Source organism: Artemia sp. Qi Xiang Cuo, chromosome 15 (genome assembly GCF_049724085.1).
Source record: "Artemia sp. Qi Xiang Cuo chromosome 15, ASM4972408v1, whole genome shotgun sequence".
Lineage (NCBI taxonomy): Eukaryota > Metazoa > Arthropoda > Branchiopoda > Anostraca > Artemiidae > Artemia > Artemia sp. Qi Xiang Cuo.
In genome coordinates this window covers 63449656-63470046 of record NC_142808.1, presented here as the reverse complement: position 1 = coordinate 63470046, position 20391 = coordinate 63449656, and the positions used below count along the sequence as shown (strand labels likewise).

The window sequence follows — 20391 nt, the reverse complement described above, 5'->3', positions numbered from 1 at the left end:
AATTCCATAGCTTGTAGCCCTTTTTTCCGTGGACCGTGGGGCTCACGTCATCTCCAAAGACATAGTTATTGGACCGTTCAACTATACTGAACAAAAAGGGTATCTCAAAATTTTGATTGAACGATTTTGGGGGAAAAGGGGCGTGGGAGGGTGGCTAGTTGTCCTCTAATATTTTTGTTCATTTAAAAAGAGCAATATAATTTTAAATTTTCATTCAAATGAACCCTCGCTTGGTCTTCTACGATTATTGGTTGGATGTGATCACCCCTGGGAAGAAAAAGAAGAACAACAAATAAACACGCATCCGTCATCTTTCGTCCAGAAAAAAATCTACATTTTTGCTGACGGAAGCGGAAGGGCTCTCCGATACACTAGATCTGATGGTGCAGTTTCCAATAAGATCCTTTGACTTTCAGGGGATATTTCCCATTTTTTTTTTAAAATCAGGTTAATTTTCTCAGAATGTTTGCTTTGAAGGTAAAATTAAACTTAATGAACGTCATATATTTTGAATCAGCCTAAAAGGCAATTTTTTTATCTATCTGTTGTTATAAAAAATACGTTTATTTAATTGCATTAACCCGCCCCTGTTCATTTTCACATGTGTTTGTTGAAAAGGCTTTCAAATGAATAAAATCTAAAGGAGAGAAACCTGTTAGAAAGAAATGGAACACGAATTATGAGTATGTCCAACCCTCCTATGCTGGTCATTACGTTATTTGGAAATGCTCCCTAGAAATTCAAATGAGATGGAAATACAGTGTTTCGGTTCTTTTGTGGGGGGGGGGGGGTGGGTGTCAACACCGATAACCCCACCTCCTCTGATACGGCCTTGCTTATAAGACTGATTTTCTGTTGTTACGACTCCAAGAAGTAATATGCCTTCAATAGAACAATAAAATGTATTAAAATGACATTACAAAACAAATTAAGTGACACTCCAGAAATACTACCATCCCTTTCTTCACTTCTTGTCACAAGATTTACTTTTTATTTGCCATATTAAAAAGGCCTACACATAAACGATTTCTTTTACCCTGCTGCGTTTCCATTTACAATTGAATAAAATGAAAATTAGACTCCTTTTCCATATTTTAGTTTCTTTTTTATTGTAATCGAACAGTTTCTTCTTATTTTTCCCCGTCAAAAGATTATACAGAGTAACAGAGCTATGCATCTCCCGGTAAAATATTATGTAAAACTATGCATTAAAACGTATAAAGCCATAAAAGTACATTGCGTAAATCATGAGAAAGTGTTTCTTTTGTCCGCTCAATGCTCGGGTATCTTTTTGCAAAAATATCGCTAAGTAGAAAGTCTTAAATCAAAGTTTAGTATTTTTTATTTTCAAAGACTTATGCCACAAAACAAAATGAATGATTGTTGCTTGCCTAGAAACTACGCTATTTGTTAGGAGGCTACAATCCTCTACAACAGATATTTTTTTACTTTCTAGATTTATCCCGTATTTTAAATTTTCTTTTAAAGTCTCATGGTCGGGTAAGTCGAATTAAATAAGAAAGAAAACCATTAGATAAACTTAAATACAAATTGTGTATTTGCCCTCCCCTACTTTGTCCCTTTTGATTTGTTTATTATTTCACTTTATCTGATTTTTTTTACTTTATCTGGTTTTTTGCTTTATTCTTTTATTTATTTACTTTTACTTTATTCTTTTATTTTACTTTATTTATCTTTTACTTGATTTTTTATTTCATTTTTTTTTTTTACTTTGTCTGAACAACTTCCTAAGAAAAGTATGAGAATTCGGAACCTCGGCCCCTAAAAGCACACAAACATATAAGTTATAAATATGTATAAGCTATATAAATGGTTTTTGAAAGGTTAATATTACAAAAGAGTTAAGTGATGCTTGGCACATGGACTACTAGATCTTTGTAGCTCTTAAAAAAAGGACACATTGACCATCCAGCGAGAATTTCCTAAAATATATGATTCTAAATTGCGACCAGCAGCTATAACTTTCAGTCTTGGTGGTTCTGCTGGAGTCTTTTCTTGGAGATGCGTTTCATTCACGTCGAGAAAATGCAAGGGAAGTCTTGGTCTTCTAAGCTTTTTCTATATTTGCTTTAGTTTTTCCCTGTGCTTCTGCACGGTAACCAAGTCAAGTCATCTTTTAGCACGTTTCTTTACCATGTTTCGTGAAGTACTTTTGCAATTATTGCAAACTAAATAGGCCTAGTTCACAGTATAAATATATGCGAACAGTAGCGAAAAGTCCTATACTTTCCATGAAAGATTTTTGAAACATATTAAAACCACACAAGCTAAACCACTCTTCATGTCCCCGCCTTCGTGCACGCCCAATGACAAATGTTCAGCGCATCACGACGAGAAACTATTCCTCTGACGGTCTTGGAACTTCCTAAACAGCGCGCTATGAATGTGTGTCATGTTGAGAGAAACTTTTCCCTACTTTTCCTATGTATTTTTGTACTGTGACCTAGTTCTTAGAAACAAATAAATTGATGAAAACATCTTTATTTAAGTTAATTAGACAAAAAACTTAATAGTCAAATTGTTCTTTTCAATATCTACAAGTTCGTGTTAAAGTTATTAAGTAACGTCTTTTTTTAAAAATTGAAATAGAATTTGCGTGATTCAGAAAAAAAAGGAGCAGTAAAAAAGTAAAAAAAGGAGCAAATACAGATAGTAGTAGTAGTAAAAAAAGGAGCAGTAAAAAAGTAAAAAAAGGAGCAAATACAGATAGTAGTAGTATTAAAAAAATGAGCAGTAAAAAATTAAAAAAAGGATCAAATACAGATAGTAGTAGTAGTAAAAAAATGATCAGTAAAAAAGTAAAAAAAAGGAGCAAATACAGATAGTAGTAGTAGTAAAAAAAGGATCAGTAAAAAATTAAAAAAAGGAGCAAATACAGATAGTAGTAGTAGTAAAAAAAGGAGCAGTAAAAAAGTAAAAAAAAGGAGCAAATACAGATAGTAGTAGTAGTAAAAAAAGGAGCAGTAAAAAAGTAAAAAAAAGGAGCAAATACAGATAGTAGTAGTAGTAAAAAAGGAGCAGTAAAAAATTAAAAAAAAGGAGCAAATACAGATAGTAGTAGTAGTAAAAAAAGGAGCAGTAAAAAAGTAAAAAAAGGAGCAAATACAGATAGTAGTAGTAGTAAAAAAAGGAGCAGTAAAAAAGTAAAAAAAAGGAGCAAATACAGATAGTAGTAGTAGTAAAAAAAGGAGCAGTAAAAAAGTAAAAAAAAGGAGAAAATACAGATAGTAGTAGTAGTAAAAAAAGGAGCAGTAAAAAAGTAAAAAAAAGGATCAAATACAGATAGTAGTAGTAGTAAAAAAAGCAGAAGTAAAAAAGTAAAAAAAAGGAGCAAAAACAGATAGTAGTAGTAGTAAAAAAAGGAGCAGTAAAAAAGTAAAAAAAGGAGCAGTAAAAAAGTAAGAAAAGGAGCAAATACAGATAGTAGTACCAGACCAGAGTAATATATAGGAATCAAAATCGATGCCCTTATGTTGTGGCCATACAAGCTAAAAATATCTAACATGGAAGAGATAGATAGGTTTTCATACCGTTCCCCTTAAGCTATTTAAAATATGGTTTTAAATTCGGTGAGTAATTTCCCTGTTGTTTTTTTTTTTAGAATGAAGTTTCACAAAATGTACCTGCCAAAGAAGAGGAATTGAAGCAGCCAACTACTTGTAAGCGATTTATCAAATGACGATCTTTTACTAATAATTATTCAATAATTTATGTTAATTTAGTTAGTTAAGTTAAATTTTAGATTGAATATGATTGATATTTTTATTATTTAGATAGATTATAGGAATAGTTAAAGTCACAATAATCATCAAGGAGTGTCTGTTTTTAATGTTTTATACAGTTTGAAACCACATTTTATGCAAAATTTTGTGGTACTGATTCCACTACAGCTACTGTCAATTCACTGTAGCATTAAGCCACCTGGGGCCAACACCAATAAGCTTGTTCTCCATCGGCCCCAATTGATTTGAAGCTTTACTCTTTACTCTCTCACGAATTTTCTTTGAATCCTTCTAATTACCTCTCCCGTTCCTATTCTGGGGCGGTTTGCTTTTGTTTTGGCCCAAGATGGATCGTCAAAAACCGCATTCTGGCAATTTGTCATCATCTGCAATATCCACAGTATACTCAGCAAAGATGAAACTCAGACTGTTCCAAAGCAATTTTTTTCTGTTCTGAGTTACTTTATGGAATGCCTAAAGCTAAAAGCGGAACAGAAGAAACGTCCTACCACCTTTGAAAATAAGTATCTTCACTGGATCATAAGGATCAACTGGAGTGACTATGTTGGCAAGGGCGATATCTGTACTCGCAATGAAGATGGCGATACCTTGGACATATGCTTCGTATGTCACATCATAGATTCCCTAAAATGCGCCTCCACCGGCAACTGGAAGACACCCGCGCTGAAGAAGACCATATAACACGCTTCGTAGAACGTGACAGAAGAATCCTCCAGCCGAGTCACATTCCAGAGTGGGAGGACATATACGCAGCAGCCCACTTGAGGAAAGATTGGAGACTGCATACTAACGCCCTGTGTGCCTCTGAAGGCACAGGAGGAACTAAGGTAAAGGCTGTCCTCCCTCCCAAAAAATGGGATGAAACCCCAATTTTCGAACATGTGAAGGAACAAGACTAGCATAAGAGGACAGGAAGCCCTCACCCAAAGGATATTTGACATTTTGATAAGAAACTTAGAAAGGCGTAGCCGAGATACGGGCTGAGGGACAGAGCGAGCTGAAAGAGGCAGCACAGAATTATACATTTCTAAGTTGTAGATTTTTCGCTTATATGCACCTATGTGATGCATATTGTAGGCTTTTTTTCTTACTGAGATATTAGCAGCGTTTAGACACCAAAAATGTTCATAGGTTCTCAAGAACCCTTCTCATTCTAAGCGTGAGCCTTTACTGCACACTTAAGACAAAGGGTGTCAAGTATTTTATCACGGCTTATTTCGATCAACGATCACAATCGGCATCCGCGGAAACCTTTAAATCTTATCAAAAGTAAAATATGCTTTCCAGCTTCCATAAAGTCAAGTATTTTTATCGATTACGTCAATTATTGCCATATTAACTTTAGATATATGTTAAAAGCTGTTCAACTTTTTCCGTAAAAGCTTTTGCGTTTTGCACCGTCTTGCTATTCGGTTAGCCTTAAGCATTGCGGAATTCTGCATGAATAAAAGGACGGAGCACTGAACTATAAATCGAAGAATTCTTTAAGCTTTTCTTGCTCGGAAAATTTTATACTACTCGAGATTGCTAGTGTAATTAAAAAAAATACTAAATAAAACTGGACCCTTTCCCTTTGGAGGGAGATCTTATTCCCTCTCACGAATCAGGACGTTTAATTTCTCATGAGTTTGGTAAGTGAATTTGCCTCGAGAGCGAAGTTGCATCTTATTATAGCAAGGTCTGTGAAGCTCTTAAATATTCGGAAACACTCTTTAATTTTCTTAAAAAGCTCTATTATTATTGAGTGCAAAATTTATTATTAAGTTTTATATAAAATTTTATTATTGAGTGCAAAAAGTGGGGTAGCAAAGTAACAAAGGCTATTCCGCCGTGCAATAAGTTCCCTCGTGCAAAAAGTGGGATAGCAAATTCTATCGCATTCTGCTAAATTCTATCGTATTCTGCTACTGGCAGCTTTGAAACTTTCCGTATCTGAGTAAACAATTCTATTCGCACAAGCACCTTGAAAATTGTTAGTAACAACTCTTACGACCTAACCAGACCATAGTTAAAGTAGAATCCTACTGTATTTCAAAGACAACTGCTCAATAGTCTTTAAATTTCTGCTGATAAGCCAGGCATAAGACACCACAACTTTAAAATGAAAACTGCAACGATTGAAAAAAGGTCACTCTTTAAAGTTATACTGATTACCAAACTATACCGGGGCCATAAGTTTGGTGAGGTCATTTTCCATGATTCATGAATGATTCAAAAATTTTAAATATTTATTAACAATCAAGGAGTGTCACAAAAATTGATTACAGGTAGAATTATGTCTTTTGACGACCAAAAAGTGTTGTTATCACCCAATTCATAAGCTCAGATAGTTGCACTAGCAAAATCTAAATTAAATATTGGGTTGACCGAACTGTCAAAACGCAAGTTGGGCTGCTAAAGTGTGGGCAGCTTTTGGAGTTTCTGTCGAATTTCGCTACTGGCAGCCTCTCTCCTATTTGAGACAACTGTCTAGTAAATGTTAATTAATTTGTAATCTATCTTTTTGCAGCCTGGCAGCAACTCTATGATCCCAATACAGGCTATCCCTATTATTGGAACACTTTAACAAATGAAATAACTTGGGAACCCCCTTCTGACTACCTTCAGTATATATCAGACCTCAACAAATATGCTGCGAAGATGGAGGCTAAGAAACTAGAAGAGAAGAAAAGGAAGAAACGAGCCAAAAAAGAAGAAAGACGTAAAAGAGAAGGGTAAGGCATAGGGTGTTATCTGATTTATATTAGTAAAGATGGTACTTACGTGAAGGTGGGGACCGGGCAGTTCTTTATAATGGGAAATTTGTCTGGGTAAGGTAAGAGAAGGGTAAGGCAATGGGTGTTGTCTGATTTATATTAGTAAAGAAGGTACTTACGTGAAGGTGGGGACCGGGCAGTTCTTTATAATGAGAAATTTGTCTGGGTAAGGTTAGAGAAGGGTAAGGCATAGGGTGTTTATCTGATTTATATTAGTAAAGAAGGTACTTACGTGAAGGTGGGGACCGGGCAGTCCTTTATGATGGGAAATTTGTCTGGGTAAGGTAAGAGAAGGGTAAGGCATAGGGTGTTGTCTGATTTATATTAGTAAAGAAGGAAATTACGTGAAGGTGGGGACCGGGCAGTACTTTATAATGTGAAATTTGTCTGGGTAAGGTTAGAGAAGGGTAAGGCATAGGGTGTTTACCTGATTTATATTAGTAAAGAAGGTACTTACGTGAAGGTGGGGACCGGGCAGTTTTTTTTAATGAGAAATTTGTCTGGGTAAGGTAAGAGCTAAGGCATAGGGTGGGTGTTATCTGATTCATATTAGTAAAGAAGGTACTTACGTGAAGGTGGGGACAAGACAGTTCTTTATAATCAGAAATTGGTCTACTTTCTGTATTTTATGTTTCACTTCTCTCTCTGGAAATTTAAGTTTTTTGCACGTCCTTGACAGTAGGGCTTTGAAGAATTTGCTTCACCCTGTGAACCCTTTGTGAGTTAATCAATTAGATAATGAATAATAATTGATTAAGGCAATTTTATGCCTTTCAAGCGATAAATTGAAAGTTTTGATAACTACCTGGTGATATGAAATTATATAACAGAATAATTTGTTTCCAGTAGCTTTGTATGTGAAACAAGTAAGACAGAACTTTTTATTCCTCGGTGTTTTATTGCCACGGTGAGATTAAATAAATTTTGGAAGAAATTTTTTTTCATAAATACAGTATAGGTGGGCGTTCTGTGGTAACATTTTATTAATTAGGGTTTTATGCTTTAGCTTAAGTAATTATTCAGTAACTAAATTTTTCAGGAAGGATCCGAAAATTGTGAAAACATTCGGCATAAATTAAGGATTTAAAGGAGACTCTCGAAAAATACAAAAAGTTTTGTTCCCAAATTTTTGATTTTATAAATATAATCATATGAACTATAATTTAATTAAACCTGATATAAGATAATTACTGAAGCTAAAGCATAAAACCTCAACTCATAAAAGGCTACCACAGAACCGCCATGTACGCGCACCCATTCACTGTCTGTATACAAATTTTTCCCCAACTGTAATTTTATCGGACATCCTATATAATAATGGTTATGTTTATGAATTCTACAGAAAACCCTTTTATAGAAAGCTCGTTTATTTATATGCGCATACATACAGCAGAGGTGAAAAATCCCTGATGTAGAACCCCGCTTCCTCAGTCGGTTAAGCTTGTGATTGATAAGACTGATAATGCCAGGGTTTCAAATTTTGAGCTCCATACTTGACGTTTCTTTTCGTTAGGAAAAGTACAAATATGGAGAAAATATTTTTTTGGGACTGGAAGGGGTATATTTATTCATGAATAAATTCTAAGAATTTGGTTACTGGTGTGAGGGGAGGTTCTATTCTCGTCATAGAATTATACTTTTGAAATGTCAGTCCTGTTTTGTCGCAGATGGAAGATCGGATTGAAACCTTCAGAGAAAGTTCTTTTTGAAGGGGGTGGGAAAGATATCATCAAATTCTGGGCTAAAGGGCCCCAAAAATAGTTCTGATAGAAGATTTAAATTTATTTTTTCTGCCTTTCGTCCAATAGGTTGTTATTAGCCCATTAAACTGAACTATGAATGACCTATGAATGAACCTAAAGAAAAGGCCAATAGATTAAGAAAGTCCTCTAGGTTATTTTATTGAAATAACAGTGGAATATTTATAATATCTACACGTAAATGTTTATATGTATCGATTAATACTAATATTTATCATAAAACACATTCGGGTCAAAAAATTTTTATCACGGTATTATCTTAGGAATTGTTTTGTAGTTATTTTCAACAACTTTGGATATGAAATTCTCTCCTTAGTAATCTCCCCCTTCAATCTAGTTCATTCCCTTCCATTTCATTCGCTAATAATATCTTTATGGAGAGTGATCAAAATGTCCAGACAGCATTAACTTCATGCTAATCAGATATTCCATCGTAATCTACTCATGTGAAACATGGACGCTGAAGGTGGATGACAATCGTCGACTCGCAGCATTTGAAACTAAGTGCCTCCGCCGCATCGCCGAGATCACTTACCTTGATAGAATCTCAAATGTCGAACTTCTCCAGCACCTTAAAATACAACAAACAATTCTCATGAAGATGCAGCTCCAGCAACTTCGATGGCTCGGTCACGTACAACGGATGAGCCAGTCCCATCTCCCGCAAATCACCTTCGAAGGCCAAATTCACGGTTCTCGTCCTCGTAGTCGTCCCCCAAAAAGGTGGAAAGAAAACTTTGCACGTCACCACCTCTCTGACATTCTTCGTCTAGCAGAAGACCGTGAAGCATACAAAAGGCACATCCACGCCATTACGAAGAAAGAGGTCCCAAGACGACCTTCAAGGACGGACGGGACTAACTTACTAATTAATCAGATATTGACAAAAAGACCACTTCTATCGTTAATTCCTCCCCGCTACAGACTGAAGGTATTCCCTTGGGGCACCTTCCTTTAAATAAGCGTTTTTGATAACCATGTCGAATATAGATATTGGACTGTTCAAAATTTTTGTCGATAAAAATAAGAGATAGTTTATGTAAAGTATAAGTCAAGACTCGTAGCACTTCCTTGAATAAGCTTTTACTGGCAACAGTGATAATTTCTTAAACCACGTTGGCGTGCCATAACATAAAGAAAGAAAATGATCAAAAATCGGGTTTATAAAGGCCAAACGAAAATACTGAAGAAACGCACAAAGCGAATATTTCGAGAGAGCAATGATTGGTTTTAGATTTTAATTCTTATAATTTTGTTTTTTATTAAATTTTATTTGTCTTTTAATTTTGGCTGGTTTTTTCATTGGTTTTTAATTGGTTTTGTTGACTTACCTTGTTTGTGTTTTGGTTTTTTCTTCGGTATTTTCCTTGCTTATATTATTTTGTTCGCACTGAAGAAGAGAGAGGGTTGTCCTCTTGAAATTTTCGCTTTGTGTGTTTCTTCAGTATTTTCGTTTGGCCTTTAAAAACCCCATTTCTGATCGTTTTCTTTCTTTATGATGCTGGCAACAATCCAACAATTTTACTGGAATATTTATAATTCGCTCACGTAAATGTTTATGTTTATTGATTAATCCTAAGAATTATCAGGATATACATTCGGGTTAAAATTTTTGATCACGTTATTATTTTGTATTAATTTTCGTAACAACTTGGGGTATGAAATCCTATCCTTACCCATCTCCCCCCTCGTTATCGCTCCTTCCATTTCATTTGGGTCGCAAATAACTTCATACAGAACGATCAAAATGTCCAGGTGGCTTTTAGTTCATATTAATCAAACATTGCCTGAAAGACCGCTTCCACTGTTAATACCTCCAAGGTTCAATTGGAAGGTCTTCTTTTGGGGTATCTTACATTAAATAAGCGTTTTTGGAAATCATGTTAGATATTGCCAAGACTATTCAAAAATGTTGTCGTTAAAGATAAGAATAAGTTTAAGTCAAATATAAATCAAGCCTCGTAGCACTTTCTCTATAAGCTTTTATTGGCAACAATCCAACAATTTCACTGCAAAGAAACTGAGAATTTGTTTGTGAAAATGTAGACAATGTTGACAATGCTGTCGAACAATGATGAATGTTGACAGTGGTAACAATGTAAAATTGTGACTAAAAAAATATTTGAATATTAACTTTTTTAAGGCCAAGGGTTATCTTCATGTCATTTTCCAAGTTTTGACATTCCTGTCTTGCTGACAGACCATCTTAAAGACAGAGAGTCCATTAGCGCATTTTCCCAGTGCATTGTCCATCCTCGAGAACTGTTGAGAATCTGTGCTTTGATTCTATTTAAAAAACAATCGAAGTTACGTCCCTGTTGTCGGCAAGCTTGCCAATCAAAGTGGGTAGCACCATGGGGAACTCTCAAAGTGGCCAAATTATTCAAACGCTATTTTTTTTTTAGCTGTTTTTTTTGCGTTTTCCCAGAAAGTATGCTGGAAGATTTCAGGGACTGCATGATCCTGAACTCTAAAACGAAAAGCTCCTTGGTTTCATTGGAAAACAAAATTCATACTCTGTTGATCTAAGTGTTATTAAAATTGGATATCTCTATCTCCAGCACAAAACGAGAGAAATTCAGAGGTTTTCAAGATCCTTGAGAAATCTAATGCCGGCTTTATGTTTCCTGTCGTTTATTCAGATTTATTATTTATTAGCCTTTTTGGCATTCATTAGGATCACTTGGTCTTTTTTCTTGAAGACTTGCTCCTTCAAGGTTTTTCCCGTCACCTTACTTAGGATCACCTTTCCTGCTACTGCTAATAAATCATCGACAGGACTTAACACAATCCCTTTGATACTATCTGGTTCTTCATCAGGGGTTGATGGCTTATCAAAAAACTCTTCTTCACTTTCTTTCAAAGAGTCTTTTTCATAATCACGTGGTTGTTCTGCTTCAAGAATCAATCTGCAAGTTATGGTCAGACCGCCCAGTATATTCTAAATATTTTGGCCATGTGAAGTAAAATGTTTATTATAGACGAGAAGGGGTGGTTCTTAAGGTACCACTTAGCCTTAACTTTTTCTCACGGAAGAAATAATCAGGTTTTTTAAGTGGAGGGGTTGTTTTTCCCGCAACAAAGTGTATTTCCTTGTCTGACCAGATTTGTTGTTTATAATTTATTAATTAGTGCTAGATAATGAATGAATTAATTATTCTTATTCATTAATTAGACAAACTAGAATTAAATAATTAATTAGAATTAACAGACTTGAATTAAGATTAACTACTGCTCGACGCATTGATTAATCCAGTTTGGGGGTTATTTAAAGAAATGGGATAGGGTTTGTCCGTAAGGGGTCTCTGTGAAAATATTTGCTTCATTTTCCGGTCTGTATTTTTCGTTTTGCGAAGTTTTTCTTATGTTATCCAGGATTATTTTCTTTGGGGATGTGTTTTACACAAGGATTTTTTTCGGGGGGGGGTACACAAACAAAAAACTCAAAGACGCATAAAAATGTATTTATATCCAAACCCCTTACCCCCTCCCCCCCCCCTTGGATACAGCCTTGTGTAAACCCTTAATGCCTAGAAATGAATGTCTTACCTAGGTTGCCTTACCTGTTTTACCTTGCCTAAGTTAAGTTTATGGGTTAACTGAGCCACTGCTTGTGGCAGAGGAAGTGTTGGGTTCATTTTTGTGTAGAATGGATAAGTCAAATAGCCTCTATCCTGTTATTTGCCTCTAGCTCCTTTGTTTGTTACTAATTTAAAAAACTGTTTCCACAAAACAAGTTTTACAAGAAAACTAAAGAACTCTGTTAAACCGAAAATGAGCAGAAATAAGGTCAAATAATCTGTCAAGCCTAAAACTACTACAAATCACCATCAATAGCTAAATCAAAATCAAAACGAACAGAAATTACAATGTATAACTAAGTCAATCTTGAAACGAGCAAAAATTAACATGAGTAGGGCTAACAACCCCTTGTCTTCTCATGACCAGAATATAATTTTCGCCTTACTGAAAAGAAAATATTAAATCTTTGACTTTTTTTACTTTAATAAATAAAAAGTTATCAAAACTTTAAGGAATAATTATCAGTATATGTGTACTAAAATGACAATCCACGATCATTGCTTGTTAATTTTCAGTGAAGTGCAAATTATGTTCGGTTTTGAGAAGCCATGGGGTTTTCAGCCATATTCATGTTAATTTTTGCTTGTTTTGAGTTTGACTTGGTTATTTATTGTCATTTCTTTTCATTTTGGGTTTCATTTATTTATTGATGGTGGTTTGTGGTAGTTTTATGCTTGGAAGATTGTTGGACTTTATATCTGCTCACTTAAGTGTAATGAAGCTCTGTACTTTTCTTTGAAAAACTTATTTTGTTTTGTGGAAAAAGTTTTTTTAAATTAACTTTTGTTCGTTTTTTATTATCATAGTCTTTTTCGTGGAAAAAAATACTATTTTTTGTATAGTTTTTCCTCTAAGAATCCATGGTTTGGCTTGCTATTTGTATGCTGGGGAAACTTTTTCACCAATGTTTAATCGTAGCACAAATAGTGGTGTTTAATTTAATTTTATACCTCTTCAAGTTGACCTTAAAAATAAAAACAAAATATCATTCACAAAAAATTATTTTTATGCTCTGTGGCAACTTGGATACACTTGCGTCCTCTTGATTTATTTCAATTGTAATAGCAGAAGTAGTTCTAACAGTGGCCTTGAAATTTTCAACTTATTACTCCCCAGTCACTCTCAATATATTACTGATGTGTCTTATTGGCAACCCTATACACATTATCTTTTTAATTAGTTTTAATGTATAATGGGCGACTCTTAAAATTGGTAATAGAATTTTTGATTTAGTTCAACTTCCGCCTAAATATTCCTTGAAAGCCTTCCCTTAATACTCTTAGCTAGCGTAGTAGTACTAGTTGTAGTAGCATTAGTAGCGCATAGCACCTTTGGTTTCTTTAACATCCCCATTAACACTCGCTGAAAGTTTCAACTTAATACCATCAACCATTCTTGAAGCATTTTTGATGCGTCCTATTTACAACCTTTGTTGGCATAGTGTGTTTCAATTTATGTCCATACAGTTTCAATACATTCTTAATTTTTCGCCTTAATACCCTTAGTTTTAATAGCAGCAGTAGTAGTAGTAGTAGAAGTAGAATTAATAGTGGTAGTCTTAGCTCTAGTGGCAGTTGTAGAAGTAGAAGTAGTAATATTAGTAGCAGTAGGGGTAGTATGAGTAGAATTCTCCAGGTATCCATTTAGAGGGGTTCTCCAGGAAACCCCGAGATTTCTCCAGGTACCCATTTAGAGCTGGGTCGACTCCGGCAGAGCTTACAGAGTCACACCGTTGACCCCGTCCCAAACCAAATAACCAGCGACAGCAGGACTCGAACCCCTGACTTGAGGGTTTCAGCGTCCGGAGCGCTAACCACTCGGCTAGGACCCATGGCTATCTCAAAATTTCTATCGGGTGCATTTGGGGAAAATAAGCCACGAGGGGAGAGGGCTAGCGCTAGATATAATTATTTGTATCTTACTTGTATTATCTTATATTTTATCCAAAATAGTATGTTTTCCATATGTGTATTTTTCCTTTCTTTTTGATTCACTTTTTTTACTCCATTTATTAACTCTAGTTTTTTTTTGGCTTATTGATTGATTAACTGACTGAAATAAGGAATACGTCTTTTGAAAATGCGTTACAAAAATATAACACTGGAACTAAAGCCCACTTTTTATGACCCAAGTACATGACAGGCTCTACCTTTCTTTGACTCTACCTAATATATGATCAAGAAACGCTTTCCTCAAACTTGAAAAAGTCATGCTTAAGTTTCATGTCAATAACATCATATTGAAAAAAATAATTGCAAGTGTAATAATACGACAAAGTAAGATGAAGAAAGTCTAAATTATAAAAAAAAATATATATAAAACGGCAAAGTTAGATGAAAAACAATCTAAAATGTAAAATAAACTAAAATACGGCAAAGTTAAGTAAAAAAACATAAACATAAAAAATAAAAATAAACACCAAAGTAAGAGGGAAAAATCTAAAATGTAAGAAATAAAATGCGGCAAAGTAAACTGCAAAAAAATCTAAAATGTAAAATAATCTATATAGAGGTATATTATAATTGAGCTTTAGCTTCACCATTAACTTTTTGTCTCGGAGTCTGAAAAAAGGGTATGGTGAAGAACGAAGCTATGGTACTAAAGACAGAGCAATTAAGGGACAGGATTGACCTTACATATAACTTATTTATGACAACACTGCATTTTTTGAATGACTGGAGAAGGGTAGGTGTGTTGTGTTTGTAAATTCGACTTTACACAACTGGAAAAAAATGGAAATGGTGGGATATGGGGTAAATTACTGATCTTAATTCTCAACTCTTACCGAAAGTAAATAAAAGGGGGAATGTGAAAATCCAGTGACAAATTGACCAAAATTACTGCCTCTTATTCTAGCTACCGAAATATAATAATAACTTGAAAGTACGGGGAGTTAGCTACATACAGAAACAGGTGATCGTAGTAAAGTTGACAAGCCTGTTTGCTGGTCTCATGTTTATTAACGACTTAACTGTTCAGAGCGAAGGGGATGCGCTTCCCCTAGCAAACAGTGAAAATCAATGGTCTAGGAATGTACTGTTTCTGGGTTTGGATCTTCCAAGAAAAATCACTGCTCTCCCGTTATGCCTTGACCTATTTGTGCCAATTATTCAAAACAAGAATAATTAATGGTAAAAGAAGCTGCAAATTATATTTCATTATGAAAGGTTGTGAAAAAAGAATAGCAAAAGGCTATTTGCTATAAATCCTCTTAAAGTTGAATCTTCTTATCAGTCTGATATTGATTATCACCGTATCTGCTTACAGAACGGTGGTATCCGTTATCTCTATTGAAATTATGAACAGTTGGCCGAAAATGCAGTGCTCTTTTAGTGTACTAAATGCAGTGCTCTTTTAGGGTACTAGATGCAGTGCTCTTTTAGTGTACTAAATGCAGTGCTCTTTTAGTGTACTAAATGCAGTGCTCTTTTAGTGTACTAAATGTAGTGTTCTTTTAGTGTACTAAATGTAGTGTTCTTTTAGTTTACTGAATGCAGTGCTCTTTAGATCCAGTTGCACTGGATCTTTGTATAAGTCTGTGTCTTTTTAAGTCGTCTTTCCTTCTTGATAACTATGTAATTTATCTTCCAGGGCAATATATATGCTCAGCTCCTATGGTGGTAATACATCAGAAGATTCAGAAACCGAAGATAAACGAACTTTAGTTTACGGTCCCATGCTTCCCCCGGAGGAGCAGGTAGAATACGGTCCTGTTGGCCCTCCTGATACGGAAGTGGAGCATCGCCCCCTTGGTCCTCCTGATGTAGAAAATGAAAATGGACCTGCTGTTCCTTCTAGTTCTGAGATCGAATATGGGCCTAGTTTGCCCTCTGGTGGGCAAGACAATCCTGTTAGTTCTCCTGGTATTCAGGCTGAACACAGACCTAATTTGTCCCCTGATGCACAGGCTGAGAATATTGTTCCTCGTGATACTCAGGTCGAATATTTACCTATTTCACCCTCCGATGCAAAAGACACATCTTCTGGTACTCCTGATATCCAAATCAAGTATGGACCTGGCTTACCCCCTGATACACAAAATGAGCCTGTGGGTTTTCCTGATACCGAATTTGAATATGAGCCTGGTTTACCCTCCAATGTAAGTGACGAATCGATTGTTCCTCCCAGTATTCAGGTCAAATTTGGACCTTGTATGTATCCCATCGAATCAGAATCAGAAAGTCTGACTGCATCTGAAGTCATTGAATCAACTGTAAAAGATAGTGATAGCCAAACTGAAAGTGATGGTGTACCGACGCCAATGCCTGAGGATGATTCATTGATGAGTGGTGAAACTAGTCGAATGACACCCTTGTTAGAAATAGATGGAGATAATGCTAGAGATGGAGATGGAGATAATGCTAGAGACTCATTTTTTACCGAAGAAAAAAGTAGCGGAATTGATGTCTTTTCAATTCTTGAGAGTGAAAAGCCCCCCGACTACAAACCTGATTTGGTAAACGATGAAAAATCCAATGATGTGTTCTCAATTCTTGAAAGTGAAAAGCCGCCCGACTACGAACCTGATTTGACGAATAAAGAAAAGCCTGATGATGTCTCAACTTTGAAAGTAGAAAATTACAATACCTTGGAAGCTACTACAAAATTTGATGATGGTATTACTTCGGTTCTTGAAGGAGAACAACCACCTGATTATGAAAAAGACTCTTTGAAAGAAAGTGAAGAAGAAATTTCTGATAAGCCATCAACCGCTGATAAAGAACCAGATAGTATCAAAGGGACTATGATAAGTCCTGTTGATGATTTATTAGCGGTAGTATTGTCTGAGAAGCCTCCTGATTATCCTGATGATGGATCTGTTGCTGAGGAAATTCTAAAAGTGGAACGTTCAGGAGCTAGATCTGTAATTATAGATGGTACTAAGGATGATAAGATATCGACACCTAGCAGAGAAACAGTTGATTCTGCTGTAGATGCTAATGAAGAGATAGAACCTGTTTATGATGATCTGCTTGCTGAATTCTATAAGGAAATAGAAAGTGAACTAAAAGACACCGTGGCAGATCTTGTTGTAACAGAAGAAAATAAAGAAGGAGAAAGGGTTAGTTCATCATCTGTTAAAAGTTTAGTCAATTTGGTTAAAAATAAATCAGGAAAGGAAGATCTTTTAGCTCAATTTTATGCAGAGTTAGAAACAGATAATGATGAATCACAAACGACTGAAAAAGCACCCACGAAGATTTCATCTTCATTTACAATCGAGAAGGCTCCTCTACTACAACCAGTTGCTGATTTCCCACCACCATCAAAGAAGAAGAAGATGACGAAGGAAGAAGGCAGAGAGCTAATGCACGCTGCTAAGACTGCTTTTAAAAATGTTGGCGCTATGCCAGTTTTGGCTGGTCCAGAGGATGCAGAAAAGATGCATGACTATTCTCAAGTTTCTGTTGGTGAATCAGCTTCAGACGGTTTCGGTAATTATAATTTGAGATATTTTACTTCTAATTTCATTAAATCATTTTGTTATATTCTGTAATTGCTATTTCATATTTTCTATAAATCTGGTCGACACTTTTTCAACGATTCTTATCGTATCTACGTCCTGCTGTTTGTATGGGAGATAAGAGGTACGGGATGAAGCAGAATTAGATCTTTTTATTATTGACCATTAATTCGCGTGAATAGATCATAGAGACATATTTCATTGCTTAAAAGTGACATTGTAATTATAAAAGTTTTAGCTTGTAGAAATTTATATGTTGGAGATATTTAAAGACATGGTTTGAAATTTATGGCTGAATTATTTATTTATAAATTATTTATATTATTTATTTAAAGTTTTTAAACCTTTGAATAGAGCACTTCATACAAGGAATAAGACACTCAAGAGAAAATGAATAACGTCGGGAAAGATAGTGAATGTCATTAGACTGCATAACTATTGTCGAATGAATAAAAGCTGTAAATGTAAACAAACTGTACTATAAAAAAATGAAGGTGCATGTGAAATAATATTGAAATAGGGATGTATTGAAATAATATTGAAGGGATGTATTGAAATAATATTGAAATAGGGATGTATTGAAATAATCTTACGGGCGTCTTCCTCATTGGTTTCTTGATCTTAGAGCAATATAAACAGAACCTGTGGAATTCATTGAAATTGATTTCATCAGTAATGAAATGAAATTCAAATTGAAATTTAATCCCTCATGATTCCTGGGAATTTTTGTTGTCTATACCTTTATTATTGTCTCTGGGGGGGGGGGCTATAGTGCCTCCCCCTTTGTGAAAATCTTTCAATTTAGCATAAAATATTATATTCACATGTCTACCCGGACAGAGGTGGGTAAGGGGAAGCAGGGTATCATGAACAACGCCACGAAATTTCTTTGGGGATGTGGTGACAAGTGCCACCAGTTTCAGCCATTTCAAATGGCAATATTTCTTTTTTTCCTTTATGTTTTCTGAGTTTTAGCTTCTATATTTTCTGAGTTCTGAGTTTTATATTTTCTGAAATTTAAGTATGGCGTTAAGCATATACTAACTATTGTTAGCAATGGGCAGTGAGTATTTTATTAACGCTTTCTACTACAACTGCTTGAAATATGTGTAATTTGGCTATTAGCTTTTTTTTTATTCGACAAGTGAACAGCATCGAGACATGAGTTCCAGTCGAAGGGAGCGCGACTTCGACGACACCCAGAAGCTCATTGGATGCCTTAGAGAATCTTCCCCGTTCAGTGGAGACGATCAGCTTAGAAACATTGCCAACGGCATAACTTCTTCCTCAGATGTTAATGTTGACGAGGCTGATGCGGCTGGAAAGGTGATCCTCAGTAAGGTAGCGGGAAAAACCTTGAAGGAGCAAGTCTTCAAGAAAAAAGACCAAGTGACCCTATGACTGCCAAAAAGGCAGGGTCATCCGTGGTGGGTGCCCCTTTTCCAGCGATTTATAATAGTGGCCCAGTGAACTGACCTTCGAGAAGAATACTTCAAGTACGAACTTAACACGATTCCTTCTTGTCTTTTTGAAAGCGTTGGCTTAATGAGAGAAGCAAATAAGCCAGAACTTGCAGAAGCGATCTTTCAAGCTTGTGGGATTGAGTCTCAGTTATCCTTAAGACCTGCATCTGTGTATAGCATCGTCTTGGACGGTGGCTCTCTTCTACATCAAATTCCATGGAAGGTTTGGTCAACCTTTAGGGCCATTTTTGCTTCACACGTCCACTACGTACAAGCAGGATATACTGGTGCTATTGTTATGTTTGATGGCTATGAAGGTGGTCCAGCAATCAAAGATGCTACCCATTTACGTCGAGCAAGAATGGTTGGTCGCCAGGTCTTTTTCACCGAAGAGATGACCTTCTGCATAAAAAAGAAAGAGTTTCTTTGTGCAAAGTGAACAAAGCACGTTTCCTGAAGCTGCTCAGCAACCATTTGGAAGCCATCGGCTTGCATGTCTTGCACTCGGAAAGAGACGCCGACGTTTTGATTGCAGAAAAAGCAATAAAAGCTACTCGTGTTATAGACACCACCATGGTTGCTGATGATACTGATATTCTGGTTCTTCTAATCAGTCGATCAAACTTGTTTTCCAGGCGTTTATATTTCTCACCCGAAGTTAAGTTTGGTGGTACCAGTTCAGCTTGGGAAATTAGTGAGAGAAAACAAAAGCTCGGAACCGATGTCAGCCATCCGATTCTGTTCTGTCACGCCGTGCTAGGCTGTGACACAACGTCTCACCTTTTTAGAATCGGAAACGGCAGAGCCGTTAAACTACTACTTATCTACAAGAGTTTCAGGGACAGCACTGTTATATTTGGTGACAAGTTCGCATCGCTTGACGATATTGTTGCAGCAGGCGAGTGGGTCTTGTTGGTACAGTACGGTTGCCCTGATATTTCAAATTTTGACACTGCCAGAAAGCTAATCTTTCACAGAAAAGTGAGCACTACCACCACTTTCGTGCATCCACAAGAACTGCCACCGACTCAAGCAACAGCAAAGTACCACTCGCTACGAGTCTACTATGAAGTTCAAGTCTGGCTCGTGAACCCAGTAGACCCTTTATGCATGGGACGGAAACTACTGTTTCCGCCAATAGTTTTTACGCCAATAAAAGCAGATCTCCCTGTCGCTCTGTCTCAGCTGCTGAAAATTATCAAATGCTCTTGTTATATTGACGGTTATGTTGAATAAAAGTTCACTGTGATGATGACAAATTTAGTTTCTATATTTAGATGAAGTCCAATTCTTATACATTTGGTTAATGATATAAAAGCTTTTTCTCCAAGTTACAACGTATCTTGTTCTAAAAGGTCTAGGGCACTGAGGTGTTTTGTCACTCCTGTTTATTCGTTTAGTACTTTTGAACCTATTTATGTACATTACCAAATAAACCCTGACAGACGGTAGTAGCAGTTTTCTCAAAATTACACAGTTTATTATTTTTTTTTAATATGTTTTTTGCTAATAAGTATTTTTTTGGTCAGGTGACGAAATGAATTCAGAGTCAAAAGTTGACCATCAAAGATGTGTGAAACACTTTGTTTACTTTTTGTTATA

The 20391-nt window shown here is 35.7% G+C and overlaps 1 protein-coding gene across 4 annotated transcripts in view; it reads left to right on the top strand.

Moving 5' to 3' along the window:
- LOC148943980 (uncharacterized) overlaps window positions 1-20391 on the top strand; it is a 130548-nt gene that overhangs the window by 75098 nt on the left and 35059 nt on the right. For all 4 annotated transcript variants that reach the window (XR_016142917.1, XM_089100888.1, XM_089100887.1 and 1 more), the window contains exons 3-5: window positions 3623-3680; window positions 6274-6478; window positions 15454-17297. Coding sequence is in view for 3 of the 4 variants with exons in the window: in XM_089100888.1 (XP_088957014.1) it covers window positions 3623-3680; window positions 6274-6478; window positions 15454-17297 (2107 nt within the window). In the remaining variant the exon portion in view is untranslated. The remainder of the gene's footprint in view (window positions 1-3622; window positions 3681-6273; window positions 6479-15453; window positions 17298-20391) is intronic.